Source organism: Solanum dulcamara, chromosome 10 (assembly GCF_947179165.1).
Source record: "Solanum dulcamara chromosome 10, daSolDulc1.2, whole genome shotgun sequence".
Classification (NCBI taxonomy): Eukaryota; Viridiplantae; Streptophyta; class Magnoliopsida; order Solanales; family Solanaceae; genus Solanum; species Solanum dulcamara.
In genome coordinates this window covers 65,470,700-65,490,454 of record NC_077246.1, presented here as the reverse complement: position 1 = coordinate 65,490,454, position 19,755 = coordinate 65,470,700, and the positions used below count along the sequence as shown (strand labels likewise).

At 34.8% G+C, this 19,755-nt stretch overlaps 2 protein-coding genes across 6 annotated transcripts; one reads left to right on the top strand and one right to left on the bottom strand.

Annotated features, from left to right (window-relative positions):
- The first annotated feature begins 959 nt into the window (after positions 1-959).
- Positions 960-9,747, top strand: LOC129870301 (sulfhydryl oxidase 2-like). 2 transcript variants are annotated; one of them, XM_055945032.1, is made up of 12 exons: positions 960-1,356; positions 3,251-3,275; positions 3,346-3,438; positions 4,253-4,434; positions 5,291-5,360; positions 5,466-5,534; positions 5,622-5,695; positions 5,782-5,935; positions 6,621-6,661; positions 8,522-8,668; positions 8,785-9,231; positions 9,450-9,747. In XM_055945032.1, the coding sequence occupies exons 1-12, from the start codon at positions 1,136-1,138 to the stop codon at positions 9,469-9,471; spliced, it is 1,545 nt and encodes a 514-aa protein (XP_055801007.1). In that variant the 5' UTR covers positions 960-1,135; the 3' UTR covers positions 9,472-9,747. The 2 variants fall into 2 exon arrangements, with proteins under 2 accessions (XP_055801007.1, XP_055801006.1); XM_055945031.1 differs by having other exon boundaries at positions 8,785-9,747.
- Positions 9,748-10,899: 1,152 nt separating this feature from the next.
- On the bottom strand, positions 10,900-15,764 carry LOC129871478 (uncharacterized). 4 transcript variants are annotated; one of them, XM_055946395.1, is made up of 8 exons: positions 15,563-15,764; positions 14,577-14,887; positions 12,807-12,878; positions 12,544-12,611; positions 12,272-12,416; positions 11,591-11,671; positions 11,421-11,510; positions 10,900-11,339 (listed from the first exon to the last, which is right to left on the bottom strand). In XM_055946395.1, exons 2-8 carry the CDS (start codon positions 14,820-14,822, stop codon positions 11,256-11,258), a joined length of 786 nt encoding a protein of 261 aa, XP_055802370.1. In that variant the 5' UTR covers positions 14,823-14,887; positions 15,563-15,764; the 3' UTR covers positions 10,900-11,255. The 4 variants fall into 4 exon arrangements, with proteins under 4 accessions (XP_055802370.1, XP_055802372.1, XP_055802371.1 ...); XM_055946397.1 differs by having other exon boundaries at positions 14,577-14,883; XM_055946396.1 differs by having other exon boundaries at positions 14,577-14,872.
- Between the last annotated feature and the right edge of the window lie 3,991 nt (positions 15,765-19,755).

The following is a 19,755-nucleotide window of genomic DNA, read 5'->3' as shown; positions in this document are numbered from 1 at the left end:
CTAAGAGCTGATCCTTGGTGCAACCCCATCATAACTGGGAAGTGTTCTGAGTCCCCTCCTATTGTCCTTACCCTGGTTTTGGCACCCTCGTACATGTCCTTGATCACCCTTATGTACGCTACATGTACACCTTTAGCCTCCAAACATCTCCATAGTATCTCTCGTGGGACTTTATCGTAAGCCTTTTCCAAGTCAATGAACACCATATGCAAGTCTCGTTTCCTCTCCCTATATTGCTCCATTAGTCTCCTCATAAGGTGGATGGCTTCTGTAGTTGAGCGTCCCGGCATAAATCCGAACTGGTTCTCTGAAATAGACACGCCTCTCCTCACCCTCATCTCTACTACTCTTTCCCACACTTTCATAGTATGGCTTAGAAGCTTAATACCTCTATAGTTGTCACAACTCTGGCTATCCCCTTTATTTTTGTAAAGCGGGATCATGATGCTCGATCTCCATTCTACGGGCATCGTTGTCGTCGTAAAGATGACATTAAATAACCTAGTCAGCCATTCCAAACCTACCGAGCCCGCACTCTTCCAAAATTCTCCAGGGATCTCGTCAGGTCCGGTCGCTCTTCCCCAGCGCATCCTACGAACAGCATCCTTAACCTCATCGACCGTAATACTCCTACAACCCCCAAAATCGTGACTCCTTCCTGTATGTTCCAAATCTCCAACATAATTTCTCTGTCCCCTTTGTCATTCAAAAGTTTGTGGAAGTATGACTGCCATCTTTGTTTGATAAGGGTCTCCTCTATCAATACTTTTCCGTCTGCCATCTTTTTTATTTTGATATGCGAATTTTCATTCAATTTTGGGTATAGTATATGATAAGTTTGGACACAAAAGAACAGCTCGATGCACTAAAGCTCCCACTGTGCACAAAATTCAAAAAAAATCGTGATCATAAAGTGTATTGTACGCCATGAAAGTATAAATAGTCAGATAATATAAATTAAAATTCCTCAGCGGGCAAAGGGACAGTAATGAATTAGGTAAACTGTTCCTCTGTCCTAACGAAATCTAAAAAAAAAAATCAATTCTTTAACCCTAATTACCAAATCAGATCGAAGTTCTCAGCTCTGAAAATCCATTTCTACAGAAACCCTTTTCCCTTATACTGAATCTTGGTTATGTCTTCTTCAATATTTTTGCTCTTTTTTGTACTATTTATTTCAATCTTGGAACAATCAGTTTCGGTTTCGAACGGATCGCAGCGGGCAATTCTTCGGGCGATTAGTGGCCAAGATGGTGAGAAGCCTGACTTTGCTGTTGAATTAAACGCCACCAACTTCGATTCAGTACTCAAAGAGACTCCTGCCCCTTATGCCATTGTTGAATTCTTTGCACACTGGTCAGTTTACCTTGTTTTTCTCAATGGGTTTTACTGATTTTTTGAGAATTAGAAGTTTTTTGGTTGTTTCTTTATGTAATCTTATCAATTATAACTACCCCTTTAGTCCTAAATTAGTTTTATCTATAACCTGTCGTGTCATGCCAAACTTGGATTGACTATACTAATCAGTGTGGGAGCCATGATTTTCATTTAGGGATTTCAAAATATGAAGAACTAAAAACGCGAAGAAGCTGAAGGGTTTCAACATCTACTATATCTACATAAGAAAAAAATAATTTTAACAATGTGTAAACAATGTAATTTTCCAACTAAGGGGGTTTGGATGAACCTGAACACTCTAGGCCCTTCTTAGATCTGCCCCTGATATTAATGGTTACCTGTGTCTAACTAGTGGGGATACTGGGTCACTCTGTTCGCTTAATCTTGAGCATATGTGAATAAAGTCTCCTAGCTTGGTTTGCTCCATGAGGGATTTGAACCTTTATCTCACATGGTTTTCATTCCAGCTTCATTGTCCATTAGATCTTTTTTGAGAAATACGAGACATCTAAGTCATACGGGTCAAGAGATCTATTCATTGACAACAAAAAAGAAAAAAACGCGAAGGGTATTGGATGGATGATAAAATAGAATAGTGAGTTGCGAACAGTGGTTTGATTGACAATGAAAAAGAGAATTAACGGCAAAAGAAAAATAGGATTGATGGAATTCTATTCTGTTCGACTCATAGTGATCATTTATCACAAAATGACTTTGGTTAAAAAATGATTAGGTTCACCTCAATCCAGAGCTAGTTGGGGTCATCTATATGAATCCTTGTATCCATTCATCTCCATATGGGCTATTTTGTTCGTAATGGCCATTTAATGGTACCAATTTCATTCCTAAGAAACCTTGTTGATCACGAGAATAATAACTTTGCCTCACTCCCAAGCTGGTTGGGGTAGGCTATGTCAATAGTTGTGATATGAAACCTTTATATCCATCCTGCTTTATGGAGTCCATTTCATTCTAATGATGATGGGTCCTATGGAAAATACCAGGAAGATCCAAATTGGAAAGTGAAAAACAATCATAGTTGGAGGATCTAACTCTTCACACATTTCATTCAAAAGAAACCTTATTAATTGGCGGAGAGAAAATTGCTGGTGCTGTGGTTTTAGCATGTTTATATGTATTCAAAGAACAGAAAAATGTTAAATTACAATATTTGTTGGGAGAAGAAAAGTTCTGGTATGACCCATTTCATTTTCGGAGGCAAACTTCTTTCTTCCTTGTCTTGGTTTTGGTTGCTGTACATGTTAAAAGGATCTTTTTGAAGTTTGGGGAACTGTGTGTACTGAGAGGATTCTAAGGGAATTATAAAGATTGTAGCTTTTTGCATCTGAGTGTTTGGCTTTGGTTTGTCCCATATAAAATTTGAGTAGTCTGAATATGGACATCATAATGATGAAAAAGCTTTACTTGGTAGTAGTAAGAGAAGCTTGTGATGGTCATCAGACTCCGTCAATTTGGTTAATTTTTGAATCGTAAATAGTTAGTTGTGTTCTTTTTATTCACCAAGCAATGTGTTCGCGTAATCCAGTAATCCTAACAACTGTTCATTGTATATTCTAGCTCTTCTTTTTGCTGGGCTATTTAATATGTGATACTTGTGGAATTCATATCAAAATTCTATAGAAGTAGGAAAAGATGAGAAAGTTTAGCATCAATACGATTTTGAGGAAAAGTGAGATGTTGCCTATACTTGTTTCATTGGCGTGTGCTTACCAATAGTGTGATCAACTTTTCCATGTGTATTCAACTTCTATCTTGAATTCATAATATATTATTTTGAACCATGTTTGCATCCATGGGATTCTCACTTAAAGCTCTTTTATTCGTCTCACAGGTGTCCTGCTTGCAGAAATTATAAGGTATGAATCTGCTACTTATCATATGAACTTCCATTGTGATATTTCTAATGATGAGGCAATACTTTTGCAGCCACAATATGAGAAGGTTGCAAGACTCTTCAATGGAGCAGATGCCAGTCATCCAGGAATCATATTAATGGCGAGGGTAGACTGTGCATTAACGGTATTACTCTATGCTTTATTTATGCTTCCAAAAAGTACTTTATTCTCTATTTGTGTACATAATCTCCTCTTTTTAATGGGCTTTTGTCAATGGTCAGTAAGCATATTACATTTTTCCCTCTTTTCTGGTGGTTACTGAGATTTATAAAGACTGTTCATCTTTCTCCGATGTTCGTTTTCCAAAATTTGTAGTTTTTCAATCAACTGTAATCCATGGACTATGCTCTCTCTTTCCCTCTTATTCACCATTTTGAATGTCTGAAAATTATAATGTTAGTTACTTTGAGGTCATAGTCTCTCTGTCTGCGTCTCTGAGAGGACGTCCCACCCTTCAGGAAGAAGAGAGTGTAGATCAGTCTGCAAGGAACGATAACGAGACAATTCGAAGCTATTCTGCTGGTGGTGTAGTTTTCCAAATGAGTAATATCTTTTGCCACAAGAGACAAGTTTAATCAGTCTCTCTTAAAAAGAAAATAAAAAAATCAGTCACTCTTTTCTTTTGAAATATGTTAATCAGTCTCTCTTTATTTTTCTTCTCTTCTCATTTAAATTGGTTCGGGTGGGCTCAGTCAATATCACTTTGATTGGGGATTCTTGCTTTTTAATCATTTCACTTTGCCACACTTTTTCTCCTGTAGTGAGTTTTTAATGCGCTTACCGCTTGATACCTCCCATTTATGCAGATACTTTTCTGCAAAATTTCTTTTTGTTGACATTAGCCTTATCTTTTTTCATTCTGTTAAGAGACCTTTTTTCTTACCATACATGATACACCTAACTGATTTTTCCTCTTATTCATCTTTTTGGCAGCACAGATAAATTCTAATCTTTGTGATAAGTTCTCTGTGAAGTATTACCCAATGCTTCTCTGGGGCCCTCCTAAGAAGTTTGTTGGTAGTGGTTCGGATCCAAAACAAGAAAATAGCGAAATACTCACCATTGAAAAAGGACGCACAGCTGATGTCCTTCTAGGTTGGATCAACAAACAACTGGGAAGGTATATATGATCTCCGACATAGATTTGTAGTTATTGGTGAAGTCATGTCCTAAAATTAGCTCTTAAGCTGATTGTGTGTGTGGTAGCTACTGTAAAAAAGTAATACTTTTGAGAATAGATCATTTATCTTTCTTAGTAATTCAATTGAGCTGCCTTCTTTTGGGGTCTTTGGGATCTAGGTAAGTTAAGGTAGATGTAGTTGTTACAAATAGAGTGTGCTATCTTAAGCTATTATGGTTGTTAAAAAAGCAGTTTAAACTATATTATCTCTAATAGTAATTGCCATTGAACATTTATAGAAATGTCCACTAAGAAGGGTTCCTTAAATACATGAAATAGAGATAAACCATAGAAAGCCTGTAAGGCTGATAAGTTACTTTTGGGTTTTAAGGATACAAAGGTAAAGAACTGTTTGAAAAGTATAAAAGTCAGTTCCATGTGGCTTTTTGTTAATGTTGTACCAGCTGTAGAATACATATTGTTGGGAGGTGTCACATAGAGCTCGGGCGGACTTTATGAATTATGTACCGCACAAAAAATTGTTTTGACATGGTTAAATTCCTCTGTTGTTGAGTCTTCTCCTAGGATCTTAAATTCACCAAAAAGAATCAAATCAGTATTGTATTCGACTGATTTCATATCCTCGGTATTGTATTCGACTGATTTCATATCCTAAATGCTCACTCCATAGGCTGATGTCGTATGGGACTTGAGTTGGACTCTTGAAATTAGAAGACAAACATTTGTTTGTGTGTGTGTCCGTTTTCACTTCAAACTTGTTTTCACATCTGATTCTTACACTAGTTTTATATTTGATCAACTATTTTTTCCCATTGAACTGACTTTGAACTTTCAGCTCATATGGCTTCAATGATGGGAAGTATGAGAATGAGCATCTTCAGAGGAACTTTTCGGATCCTGCCCAGGTTACTAGGAGAGCATATAATATTGTTCTGATTTGTAGTTTCGCAAATTTAAGCTGTCCATTTTTATGTTTGTCTCTCACTGCTGTAAAATTTTTCTTTATGAAGATTGCCAAAGCTATATATGACGTTGAGGAGGCAACATCTACTGCCTTTGGCATCATTCTAGACCAAAAAGTAAAAAAGCCAACTCTCTCTCTCTCTCATGGATAACTTTGGTCTGCATGACTTAGTTTCAATGGCTTTGGTTCTCAATTAATGCAGATGATTAAATCAGGGACTCGGGCCTCACTTATAAAATTCCTTCAACTTTTGGTGGCTCATCATCCTTCTAAGAGGTTAGCTCCTACATTGCTGTGTTCTGTGAATTGTAGAAGCATATCCTGCCTTTCGTTGACTTGTTAAATTTGGATATTTGCGCTAGGTGCCGGAAAGGAAGTGCAGATATACTGGTTGACTTTGATAATCTGTGTCCATCAGAGATATTGTTAGCGGATAATGAGGCTGACAGCTGTAGCAAAAAGGGCGCACTGGGAAATTACCAAATTTGTGGAGAAGAGGTTCCTCGTGGATATTGGGTGAGTACATAAATTTGTTCCTTTATTTTACCTGATGCATACTGAGTTCATTATTCACTTCTTTATTTAGTAGAAGTTGGACATTGCCCTATCCTGGAAGTGTAGGGGTTGATTCTCTATTCTAGAGCAAGAAACTTAGAGAATGTTTGGCTAAACTTATAGCTTAAAAGCTAGTTAAACTAGTTTATAAACACTTTTTGACGTATCTATGTGTTTGGTAAATACCAAAGGTGTTTAAAATCCAAAAGTAGTCAAAAGCCATAAGCTGGTCACCCCCACCTTATGGTCTTACAACTTTTAAGCTCTTTTGGTGTGACCATGCCTTCTACAATTTTATTCTTAATACCTTATGTGATCTCCAAAATACTACTCAAACATAAATTTAATTATATCTCTATGCTATTCTAGTCATACGTTCTTTCTTTAAGTAAAAAACTTCCAAAATTTGTATTTTTTATAATTAGCTTTAGGGACATTTCAAATCATTTTAATGGAGAAGTGCTTATCTCTTAGAAGGATGATGAGCCACCAAAAGTTGAAGGAATTTGTAAAACTGGAATTGTCTAGTGCATGAAGATGCTCCCATCTTTTTACAGTATTAATAGCTTGAAGGAGATTCTGCATATTGCTTTGTTGTGCCGTGCGAAGCATTTCCGATTTGTTTATGACGGTCTGTTTCATGCAGATGTATTGTCGTGGCAGCAATAATGATACCAGAGGTTTCAGGTAATGGATCATTCATGTACGCTTTATTCATATGTGAAATCTTTTACGATTTTATGATTGTAGAAAAGTTGTTGAGAAAGAATATAGTGAAGCAGATACACTCATAGCGAGATAATTCATTACAGAGATGTTAAAGTTTTGAGGATCTGCATTCTATTGATTTCTTTAAGCTATTTCTTCGATGTTAGTGTCAGATGAAGCATGTTTAGTGGATCTAAAGGGCCAAGTGGGACAGCAAATAGGGTATTTGAAAGGTCAACATGTATGGTTAAATTTTTATCTTTTCGCTTCTGATGCTGCTTTGCACCCAAGGGTGTGTCCTAACAGTCAATGAAGAGGTGAAAATCCTGGGAGACTAGGATTCAAATCTCAATAAAGAAAAAAAAAACCACGAAGTGAGTTCTTCCCATGTGCCTTTGGTAGATCAAATTTCCCAGTACATGTGTTGGTAATATTTGAGATGTGCACAAGTTGGCCGAGTCATCACCTTTGTCCAAAAAAGAAAAACTAGTATTATTAGCAGATACCCAGTGAAATCCCACAGGGAGGGTAGAGCGTTAGCAGACCTTGCCCCTACGTCGTAGAGGTAGAAAGGCTGTAAACGTTGAAATTTAGTGCATTTAGGCCATATAATATTTGGTCATAATTCCAAAATACAAGAGATGTTGGACCAAATCAAGTTCAATTATTTAAATCCTAGACACGGATTTACTTGAAACTCCAGCTTGCCCCAAAGGCTTTGGTCTGGTCGTAAGAGCGTAACTTGTGATGTATGGGATATGCGCACGTCACTGGTTCGAAGTTTGCCGCAGATCCAGTGAGCGTAACTTGGTTTAGGAGAAGAATCAGAGGATGTCTTTTGTAAATGTTGTGACATCAAAGAGAATGTAGTCCATATTTTTTCTTCATATTAAACACTAATTTATTAAACTTTTCTTATCTTGATTATTTTTCAGACTCGAAACTCTTTTACAATGGCGAATAGTTGAAATTCCCAAATTGACCAACGTTATGAAAAGCTTTTTATTAAAGAATGTAGAATTATGTTTTTGTCATCTACTTAGAAAGTCCTCTGTTGAATTCCTTGGACCCTGACTGACATACATATTGAGTTTTAAATCTTGTAGGCCTCAATTATCTAAATAGTGTAGTGTTAAAGATGCAGAGGATTTGGAAAAAACTAAGATAGTAAATTACAGACGAAGTTGAAGAATTGGGTTTGTTTATCTTGTAGTGTAGAAGTCTGATCAATTAAGAAAACCTTAAAATGGTGGATACATAATCTGTAGGTGGACCCAAATCTCCAAAGCACTTGTAACTGGAAACTGCAGGTCATTTTCTTCTTAAAGGTTTGTATTCTATGAATTCAAAGCACTTTACTTCATTGATAGCCTAAATATCTAGGGAGTGAAGTTTGCACCAGCAAATGTATGGTCCAGGGTTTTGTTAAACGTTGAGAGAGACGATGAGGGCATGAAAGGAGACAGACAATTAGGTGGGTTCGGTCACAGACTGGGAGGGAGGGTGGGGTTTATATCAACTGCAATTGGCAGTGATGGATTGATTAGTGCTCCTGCAGCAACACACAGTTGATTGACACGGTTGAAGTATCGCTTTTAAATTGTCTGTTCCTTTCTTGCCGGCATCTACCGCTCTGTCTTGTATGCATCTTCTTTTGATAAGTAGCAGAACATAAATCAGCAAACCCAAAAAAGTGGTTCAATTTAGTGCAGTACTAAAAATGCTTTTGCTAAAAAGATACAGTAGCAAAGGTATTGGATGTCAAAAGTTAATCAACTGATGTTATAATATTGATTTGCTTTGGCAGTTTTCTCAGCCACATGTTTATGTCTTTTGCAGTTGCGGTTTGTGGGTGTTGTTACACTCACTCTCTGTCAGAGTTGAGGATGGAGAAAGTGACTTGGCATTCAAAACTACCTGTGATTTTATACACGACTTTTTCATCTGTGAGGAATGTAGGCAACACTTTCATGACATGTGTACAAGGTAAAATGTCAACGAGGTTCTTTTTGTGTCTCATCTTTCTTAATGTTACCTTTTTGTTATCTGACCATCCAGGCTGGTCGTGTAACTGTTTATGTTTAAAATGTTTTCAATTCCAGTGTATCTAGTCCTTTCAAGAAAGCACATGATTATGCCCTCTGGTTGTGGAGTGCTCACAACAAAGTTAATGAGAGACTAATGAAAGATGAAGAATCACTAGGGACAGGTGATCCTGAATTTCCAAAAGTTATTTGGCCTCCAAAGCAGCTTTGTCCGTCATGCTATCTCAAGCCAGGAAAAATGAGCAATGAAAATAGTAAGATTGATTGGAACAAGGATGAGGTCATTAAATTCCTGGTTAGTTACTACGGAAAAGAGCTATCGAATCTCTACAAGGACAAAGAACTGCAAGCAGGTGGTGGGACGGAAAAAACAGTTAATGAGGAGCTGGTAGCCTCAACGAATGCAGTTGTGGTTCCACTGGGAGCTGCATTGGCAATTGCAGTTGCGAGCTGTGCATTTGGAGCGTTAGCTTGCTTTTGGCGTTCTCAGCAAAAGAATCGGAAGTATAAACATCTATACTCTTTGAAGAATATATGACTATTACTTATGACATCACTCAAGTTGGTATAACAACAACAAAAACAACATAATTTTAAAGCAAAATTTGAAATGTAGAAGGAACTTTAAAAAGTTGAAAGATTTTTCAAGAGGTGGAGTTTGAGATCGTTGGAGGTTGACATTCTTGCTGTCTTATTTTTTTTCTCTTCCGCGAACATTTCAGGCCAAGAAGAAGCTGGAACTGAGTATGTTAAACAGGAAAGATCTACACATGGTGTATGTATAATTCAGATACAAGTCGAACGAGGCGCAAAGTAGGAAACAAACTGAGAGGATTCTTATGTGGATCTCTACTGTTAGAGATTTTTCATCATACATGTTTTTCATTTCCTATTTTTCCCAAATGGTGTGTACAGATTTACTTTTTAAGTGTAACTGAACAAAGATTTTATTTTGAGAACCTGCACATTTTCACCCCCTGCTACTCTTTCCATCTGATCTTGGATTCTTCCCTGTCTCAATTCTGATTGATTGGCGTCTTCCTTCGTGCAAGCTGTCGGACCTTTTTGTTGTGTTGCATTTTGTTATCTTCAGCTTTGATTTTACTAGTGGAGACAGTGTCAAATATGATGTATTATCGTGTAGAATGGTGCATCTGGAATTTTAAGTGTTGCAGGTTCTGAATTGAGATGGTAGGATCTGAAATGTATATTTAACTTACATATTCGTGTTTTTGCACATACATATTTGATTTGACCTAGAAACACTATCCATTGGTGGATTTGCCACTGCAGGTGTTCCGTAGGAAGGAAAATGTATTTTAGAAAAATAATGAGTTTTCTTTTTTAAAATGTTTTTTGATGTTCGATATGTAAGTAAAAATATTATCTTAAATGTATTTTTATATAATCTAGATAATCATTAAGGGAGGTATAGGAGCCGGAGGGGTAGGTATGGGGTGCGTAGATGTGGCCACAGGGGTAGGAGGTAAGATGAGGTGTGTTGGAGAATAGGGAGGACATAGTCAATATAAAATGTTACTTGTGAAATTTGTTTTTCCTACTTTCGATCAGAAAATTATTTTCAAAAAGAATTTGTTTTTCAATTAAGAGATTTTAAATCCTTAATTTTACCTGGAGAGATGGTAAAAGCATATTGTAACTATCATAGGGTAGAGATAAGGAGTCACTTTAATTTCTTGAAGATTTGTGATGCTTTGAGAGACACTCCGTCATGTTAAGGGTTAGAACTCTAACGGAACGTTTGACGGAAAAATAAGTTATTTTAAGATTGTTATTCTATCATTAATATGGGACTAAAATAATACTATAATTTCGAAATAAATAATCACAGAATAAGTTATTTTGCGATTTTATTCCCATCAAAACATGGGATAAACTCATCTTAAAATTAATTTGAGAAATAGTTATCCCTTACCAATGAGCCCTAAAATCAATATTTGCAAATACTGGGTTGGACATAAAATATACTTAAGTATATGCAAACTAAAGATAAGTACTCTCTCCCTCTGGTTTAATATAAGTAAAATTTTTGGGGCGTAACACACCTATTAAGAAAATTAATAACACCAATTAAAGAGTCATTTGATGATATTATCATTTTGCTTTCTCCAAACTTTCCTAAAAAGTAGAAATAGTCAGCATCGAGATTGATTTATGATAATTAACAGTTAATATAGCAATCTGAATATTTTTTGCATGAAATCTCAAGTGGTATAACTAGTAATACTACAGATGAGAACCTTTTTTTTGCTAGTTTTATATTCTTTCAAAGTGTTCATATACATATTAACTATACAAAGATTTTTCTGACTAATTCACACCTTCAGACATATCTAGTTGTAAATTGGATATCTTGGTCTTCTTTTGAGTTCTTTCTTTTTTACTTTTATGCTTCTATTTTGAATTTCTCACTGATCTCTTCAGCCTTCACTACAGACACCGCTGTCCGATGTAAATCTTCTATCTTGAAGAAAAAACCTTTTTTTTTCATTCAACAACGAAAATATTCATTGGATAGCAATTATGGGAGGTTCCTGCTGCAGAGTCACCAGGCCAGCTTCTTCACGGGACGAAGAGTTGGGCAAAGTAGCCTGTTGTGAAGGTTGAGCAAAGAACTTAGGAGGCAAATTATGTTAAGGCGGAGCTTAAGAGGAAAAAAGATTCTCACACACCTGTTGGTGTTGCCGGTGGTGGCATGAGATCACTGCTTTCATTATGACGTAGACAGGAAGAACAATGCCCATAACTCTAAGTAGCAGCAGCTGCAAGCAACGCGTAACAAGTGAGAAGACATTATGTATAATAGCAATACGTTACCATTTCCCATATTCAACTACCTTACCATAACCAATGGAAATGAGTAGTCCCCTGCTTGATCAACTATGACGGGAAGGGCATGACTTACAACTAGAAGCAGCATAAACTATTTAAGAAAACAAAATGAGAAAAAGAAGTTAGAATGCAACATATAAATTAGAAAATTGCCAAACCTGGTTTCCCAAAGTACAAAGAAATCCTCCCAGATTCAAAATGAGTGAGTGATGTCATTAGTTGTTTCTTACGTATCAAAAAATATGCTGCTACTAGTTTGACATGTAATCCATCCAAGAACGAGAACTAGTGCATCGTATAATTTCACGTTTTTCCTAGTGATCACTTTTTGTGTTGCATATCAATTTAATTACATTCCTTCGGCTATTTGTTGCTCACGTGATACTTATCAATTATCATGACTCATATTACCAGAGACACAGTTAGAGTATAATGTACGGGTTCACGGGAATCCAGTAACTTCTGCATAGACCTTATATATATATATATATATATATTACTGTGAACCCATATATTACTATTGTATATTAACTTGAGATCTTTGGAGGAACCCATAACATAAAATCCTGGATCTACTTCATATTACATGTCATGCACGTAAGCAACCTTTTTTTTTGAGTGTGTATGTGGGGGGGGGGGGGGGGGGAGAGAGAGAGAGAGAGAGAGAGAGAGAGAGAGAGAGAGATTTTACTATTATGGCAAATACACGACAACACATCATGATTCTGGATGTAGAAACTTCATCTTCATCAGAGTTAATGAGATTGTGATCAGTTGAAACCACAGCTATCACACGTTGATTATTCAAGTTCCTTCTGACAATTCGCCAATTCCCCCTAATAGAAACACCATATACATAGGTTCTCAAGTGATCCAATGAGAAAAGCAACATGGAACTGGGATATTCAAATTTCTATCACATAGTTAAGCTATTTCAGAAAAGCATGAATGAAGAAAAAACACCTCAAGTTCATTGGAATACCACCAAGTCGAAAAATAGAGGGCGGTGCTGTGTAACCTGGCCTGAAAGGCTGCTTCACACCAATACAAAATATAAGCAATCAACAGTAACTGAAATTGATTAAGCATGTGCTAACTTACAGTAATGTACCCAAATAATCAAACAGGAAATACTAATGATGATTCTGATGCTGCGAAAGTGATTGCTTTGCTGCAAATTATGTTTAGCCTATAAGATGGACAAACAAATAGGAAACATATCTGACCTGGTGGCAGATCTCGCAAATGGTATCACCCTTCTCATTACACCATCTTTGCACGCATCTACGATGTGCATACTGGAAGAAAAAGGACAATCCAAAAGCAGTTGGAAAACAAGTTTAAACAGAAAATAATATTATAATATTAGAAATGGAAGGAGAACAGAGTAATGAATATATAGCACCGCCATATCTATACCTCGGTCTAATTTTTTTTTTCTTTAGGGGGTGGGGGAGGGAGGAGCAGCTCAAGTGGGAGGATCAAGTTTTTTGGATTGACTTTTTAAAGTGGCTTATAAGCTAAAAGCTAAAAGTAATAAGTTGGAGACACCCAACTTTTGGCTTTTGGCTTTGTTCTTACTTTTTTAGCCTAAATTGTGTTTGCCAAACACTTCCAAAACTAAAAACTGCCTAAAAGCCAAACGCCACTAAAAATAAATCTGAAATTACTTAATGTGTAGTATTATGAGCACAAAACAAGAATTAGAATAAGGCACATGTAACTCCCCTCTCCTTTTCCCTCTCAAAATTTTCTTTGAGTATATCAAATATCACATTAGATAGGGACATTCATGAAGAGAAACTGATCAGTGGAATACATGGCAATAGAGCGCTGTGCAAAACTAACCATGTAAGTCCATTAGTAAACCCAACTTATTTCACTTGTGTCAACTTTACTATTCATAAAAGGATTCTGGCAAGACATTGATCAACTATAATAGATGTTACATATCATTGATGCTATTTGGAACATGGAGAAACATAGAAAGACATAAGACAATTATGTGGGAACAAGAAGATAAGTGAATCAGCACACACATGGACCCATTTGGCCAACCAACGCCAAAAATACACCATCACAGCCAACTGTCACTTTCATTAAACATCTAGACATGCCAAACTAGTTGAGAGTTCAAATGCCTGCTTGGATTGGCCAAGTACTTAACCACTAACCTCACTAATAAGAAGGTTCAAGATTCTCAAATTTCTTCCTTTCTACTTGCTCCACCTTGTCTATTACAAGGAGCGAGGAAACAAATGCAAACATCATCTCCTTGGAGCTGGGGCGAGGAAAGAAGGAGAAGGTAAAAGCAGAACAATTTCAAAGCATATTCAACACCCAAAAGAAATCCGTACAGGATCTGGACCTTCAAAGCAAAACAATGAGTACAAAGGTAGAACCCAGGATCTTCAACTTTTTTCTCAAGTGGACAGACTATGTCTGCAATAATAAACTGGTTCAAGGGCCCAAAAAAGGAAGAAAATGAAGAAGTATCCAGACGAGCCAACTTTCAAGATTAGAGAGATACAAATAGAAATTGTTTGGAAGGCGTTAAACAGTTATAAGAATAGCACATTCAAACACATTTCTAACAAATTCTTTAAATATGCCTGTGAAAGTAGAACCTATCTCACACCATCATAAAAAAAGGCAGCCTGATGCACTAAGCTCTTGCTAAGTGCGGGATCCGGAGAAGGGACGGACCACAAGGGATCACGTGGCAACAACTTTACAGTTATGCCAAGGCTCCCCTTCTCTATCTCACACCATCTTAAACAAAAATATTCTTTAGTAGGAAGAAAAACAGACTAACTCTGACTGTGCATGCATAACAGGAATTTGATTTTGAGCAAAAAGTACCAGCTGTTTTACATCAATCAGTCACAAGCACAAGCATGCCAAAAGACTAATACACCAATTGATAACATCTTTGCATACTTTAGCTGAAAGTAGCTGAAAGAAAATGATACTCCAATAAACAAGGGTCCACAAACCTTCAAGCTACCACAGCAAGAGCATGGAGCCTCCATATTTGATTCCATATCATCATCTTGGCATATCCTGCATTCCACCATTTTTCTTGGAGTTAAAACAGCATCAGCACTTTGGGAGGCGCAATCACCTGTCGGATCATCAGTTGTCCATGATGCTAATAGATTCTGATTCCTGCTCTCTATTGCAGCCTCCAAAGTTGATTCAGTCAGCAAACGATCAACCAGAAACACAAAGTGTTCTCCCATCCTTTTGGTGATATGAAGAAGATACAAACTTACGCCTTGAACAATCTGTTCTGTACCAGAACTGTCTACAATTAGAACATAACAGAAGTTGCCTTAGAACACAGAAAGATGCTTCTAAAGAATTATCAAAAAGCTAACATACTATATGAAGAGCAGCACTACTAAACAAAGGCAAGTCATACAAGAACACCAAATATTCATGAAGGAAGCAAAACAGATGATTAGCTTCAGAGTTTGATAAATTAGGTCTCCGCCCTAACTCACACCCCAATGCTAGCCCAAAACTAGTTCAAAGGAAGGAGGATTGCCCATTCCTTATGTTCAAAGGGAGGACGATTGCTCAGGATTCTATTCATTCAAGGACGTGGGACATTCCATTCATCAGAGTTCAACTTACAAGAATGAGACAAGTTTAATCAGCAACAACATATGGCAACATCAAAAAGGGACAAAAAAAACCAAGAAAATGAGAACAAAAAAAACCAAGAAAATCCCTAGGAGAAAAAAGCAAGAAGAGAGAAAGTACCCCATCAAAGAACAAAATGAAGAAACTTTATGCAAACCCATATTGCAAAAGTAGCTTTTGAATCAATACCAAACTAAAGCAGGGAGGAAAAAGAAGGGGAATTGAAGAAACCCCATTTGCCAAAAAGTGATCTTTCACATAAATTCCAGGTTATAAGCAAACAAACATCAAAAGAGAGAGAGAGGAAAATTCAAGAACATATAAAAAGTCTTACAAGAAAGGGATTAGATATCTTCAACTTTAGAATTCTCTCTGTGAGGAGTCTAATTTCTTCATAAAAATCAAAACTTTTTAGAAAGAAACAAGAGATTAGCGAGAATGCAAATAGGAAGGACTATTATAGTAAATATTTAAGTGTATAATTTGATTCAAAAGGGTTTCTTGTTTTAGTCTGTTTTTCATGCTTACTCCACAGTAATCCACCATTTTTATAATGAACCAAATTTGAAAAAAACCCACGCCACCCAACCCCACCACGTCCCCCCACTTCTCCATGAACTGTGCCACTTCTTAGGGCCACACATATAATCAAATCAAATTAAATTAATTATTTTAAATTACTTGAAACCATGAATTTTATTAGTAACCTTCCCATTAGGAAATTTGATAGAAAACTTGGATAAATGTATCCATCAATCATCCAATTTTTCAATATAGTCCAAATATACACTATTTATTTATTTTGGTGGTATATATATACACACATTATTAATATATCGCAGGATTATAAATTTTCATGACAGTTTAAAAATTATAAATTTAATTATAAATATCATAATCAACTAAATACAGTCGTAAAAAAAAAAGGAGAGTAAAAAGGGGAAGAGGTGTGACTTAACAGCTTGTTTGGATGATGATTTTTCGTGTTATGGTATGGTATGGTCATTTTTTGTGTTATGGTATGGTATGGTCGGTAAGAGATTTATGTTTATTTTAATTGTTTTTAATTACATAATATGATATGGTTTGGTTTTATAGCCTTTTAACCATGAAAACTCTCACTTTTTGAAACCACCAATTTGGTGATATCCCATGGTTTACTCTTTTTTTTTCCAATTATACCCTTAATTTTAAAATCCCCATGAAATTTGTCTTCCTACTCTATGTTTTCCGTTCTTCCTTTTTGCTAAAACATTATTCTTCTCAATTCTCTTTGATTAATTTTTTCCTATGCTGTTTGGGCGTACTAAAAAAAGGTTATTATACACTCCAACCTCATCCCTTGGCAAAAAAAGGTAGCACCGAAGAAAGAAAAGAGCGAGATGGTGGTTTTTGTTGTTCCTGTGAATCGAAGATTATTCGCTTGGCGATTAAAATGGGTCACACTTTTTTTGGCTTCGGCCAAACACTTTTTCTCGCTGGTTGAACTTTCTACAAAAAAAGCGAGGCAAGAACGTATTCTTTTATCTAAGTTTCTTCCCACATACATTATTTCGGGTGCTCGAGCACCATTACCTGACGTAAAATTATTTATATATATAATAATTTCTTCAAAACATGACTATATCAAACGTTAAACACCTAATAAACAAAGCTTCAATACTGTGCTTTGGTATTTACACATTTTCTATTTTTCTCTTTCCATATAAACTCTCACATCTTCTTCTCTTTTTTCTTTCTTTGTATACTTAACTTTTAGTCTTAATTTCTATTATTTTTTATGTGAATTTCTTGTGACATGAAAAAAAATTAAAAAGTCATGTCCAATCAACTTTTCTTATTTTTCTTGAGATTTTTTTGTTACATATTAATTAAGAAATCCTTCAAGCTAATTTTTTTCACCTCAAAATTTGAAAGTTCCTTCTTTTTTTAATGATAGTGTTAATCTGTTTTTTCTCATTAGTGTTTTAAATATCTCATTTAAATAATTATGCACTTATACTATGTGATTTATAGTAATTTTCTATTAAAAAAAGTGAGCACCCATAAATCGAAAATCTTGAATTCGATATTGACCACGCCCAATGTCACGGAATGATTGAGAATTACGACGGAGTTGAAATGCATTTTCTTGTTGAAGAAAAATGACGTAATTAAGTCTTAATAAATTAATTACAAGTGGATTAGGAACTCAATAGAAAGAAAGACCAAATTCTCTCTTTTTAGGATTATATATTAATTATCAATAAAGAAAAACCTAAAATAAACAATCAATTTAGGCAGAATCCTTAATTATGAAGTTTGTTATATAGGCAAATGCGACGCAAATCTGAATTATTTGGTTTAATAAATTAAATACAGATGATTATATATATATATATATATATATATATATATTAAATGTCATTTTCATATATGATGGGCTTAATTTGACTGATTGGTTATCTTCCAAAAAAGACTATTTGTGTACGTTGCAATTTGATTAGTTGGCTAACTATTTGTAGAGTTTTCTATTATAATTTTATAATATACATCTTTCTAAATCTTGTTTTACTTGTTAAAAGAACTTTAAATCAATATATGATAAATTAAAGTCATAAATCTTTCATTGGTTTGGTTGGTAACCCTCCAAAACCAATTAGTTTCCTCCCAATATCTCATATAATGCATGAAGTCAAGATCATGCTTAATTACCCAAATTTATTCAATAATATATTTGGTCATACACTTCTTTTCCATGCATGTGAGAAGGGAAGGAGGACTAATGGACGATGTGAATTGAACTCACATATATTATTGTGTAAATGAGTATTCTTATAAAATCTCCAAATTATAAGTGTTGATTAGTAGAGCAGTTCAAAATTAATTATTTTATTGCAATATTCTAAATTTCAATTATAAGAGATGATTGTATCTCATAGAATTCGGTTTTACTTTATAGAGTTGATTTTTCAAATCAATTTATAAAGTCCAAAAAGTAAAAATAATAGCTAGGTTTAATTTGGAGTCTTGGCATTTAAATTAATTTTGGATTGGTGTGTGTGTATGTGTGGAGGCTAAAGTGAGGGCAGCTTTAGGCAAATAGTACTATTAGGTATGGTTGACCAACTAGTATAGTCACAACACCAAAGACTATGTTTTATATGCTTCTTATTTGGTGTTTGATATTCACGTATTGCAAAATTTATTTTTGAGATAATTTTTATGAAGATCCCCCCCCCCCCCTCATTTCAGGGGCTTGAATCTGTGACTTTTATGATTAAGGATAGAGGAATCTCAATCATTTCACCACAACTCATGTTGGTACTAAAGATGATGCTATTATATTGCTGATCTTAAACCAACTTGTAATTAAACAATATTGCTAAAACGGATAATTAGTGGGTTTAAGTTGTTATACCACGTAATTTTGTCTTGTAATATTTAATAGTCTACACTCAATATATAATCAGTGTATTTACTAATTATATATACATATTATCCAATAACTATACACATTATACTGACTAAACTTTGTAAAAAAATAAAGGTTAAAATTATTTTTTTGTTATGAGCTTTGTTGGGTTGGTGTGTAATGTAAAAATCCCTATTTGTTGATAATTGGGATACACTATCCCAGTACTTGATCATATGTTATAGTTTGTGAATATTTTATCTTTAATATTTCAAGAATGGCCTGAATGAAACGAACAATTCTGTTATTTGGTGGAAAACTTGTTTAATTTCTTGTGAGAGTAGCCATAATTAAGCCATGATCAAAATTAATTGTCATGAGAAACTCACAATAAAAGGCACATAATCAATCACGCAATATAAAAGAAGAAAAATGGACAAAAAACTTGGATATGTATATATTGTCTCGATATATATAAGCACTTGATATGAATAAATTTTGAAAAAAAATTCACAAATAGCTATTATAAGTATCTTAATTATGCTTCTTAGCTATAATTTTCTTAGTTACGCTCTATAACTATAGTTTTGTTTTCTATGGGTACTTCTGTTTGTATATTTCTCTTGTCAATATACAAACAATGTAAGTATACACAAATTCTGTATTGATACATTTAGGAATTTTTCAGAACTCCGTTTGTATATTTCGCTTGTCAATATATACAAACAGGGTAAATATATACAAATTTTATATTTATACATTTAATAATTTTTCAGAACTTATACAAATCAAATGTATCAACAAATCATATACAAAGAACATAATTATATACAAATTTTAAGTTTATACAGTTATGAATTTTTCATAACTTATCCAAATCAAATGTATCAACAAATCGTATACAAATAGCTAGGGTAAACATATACAAATTCTAGATTTATACAATTAGAAATCGAATTATGCAAATTCTATATTTATACAATTAGGAACCGAATTATACAAATAGAATAATAAAATTGATTAAATTATAGTCACATTTAATAATTAATCGAAACTATAGCTTAAGTACATAATAACCCTTAAATGTTTGTTATTTTGCAAAGAAATTAGCACTTTCATATTAGGTTCTAACT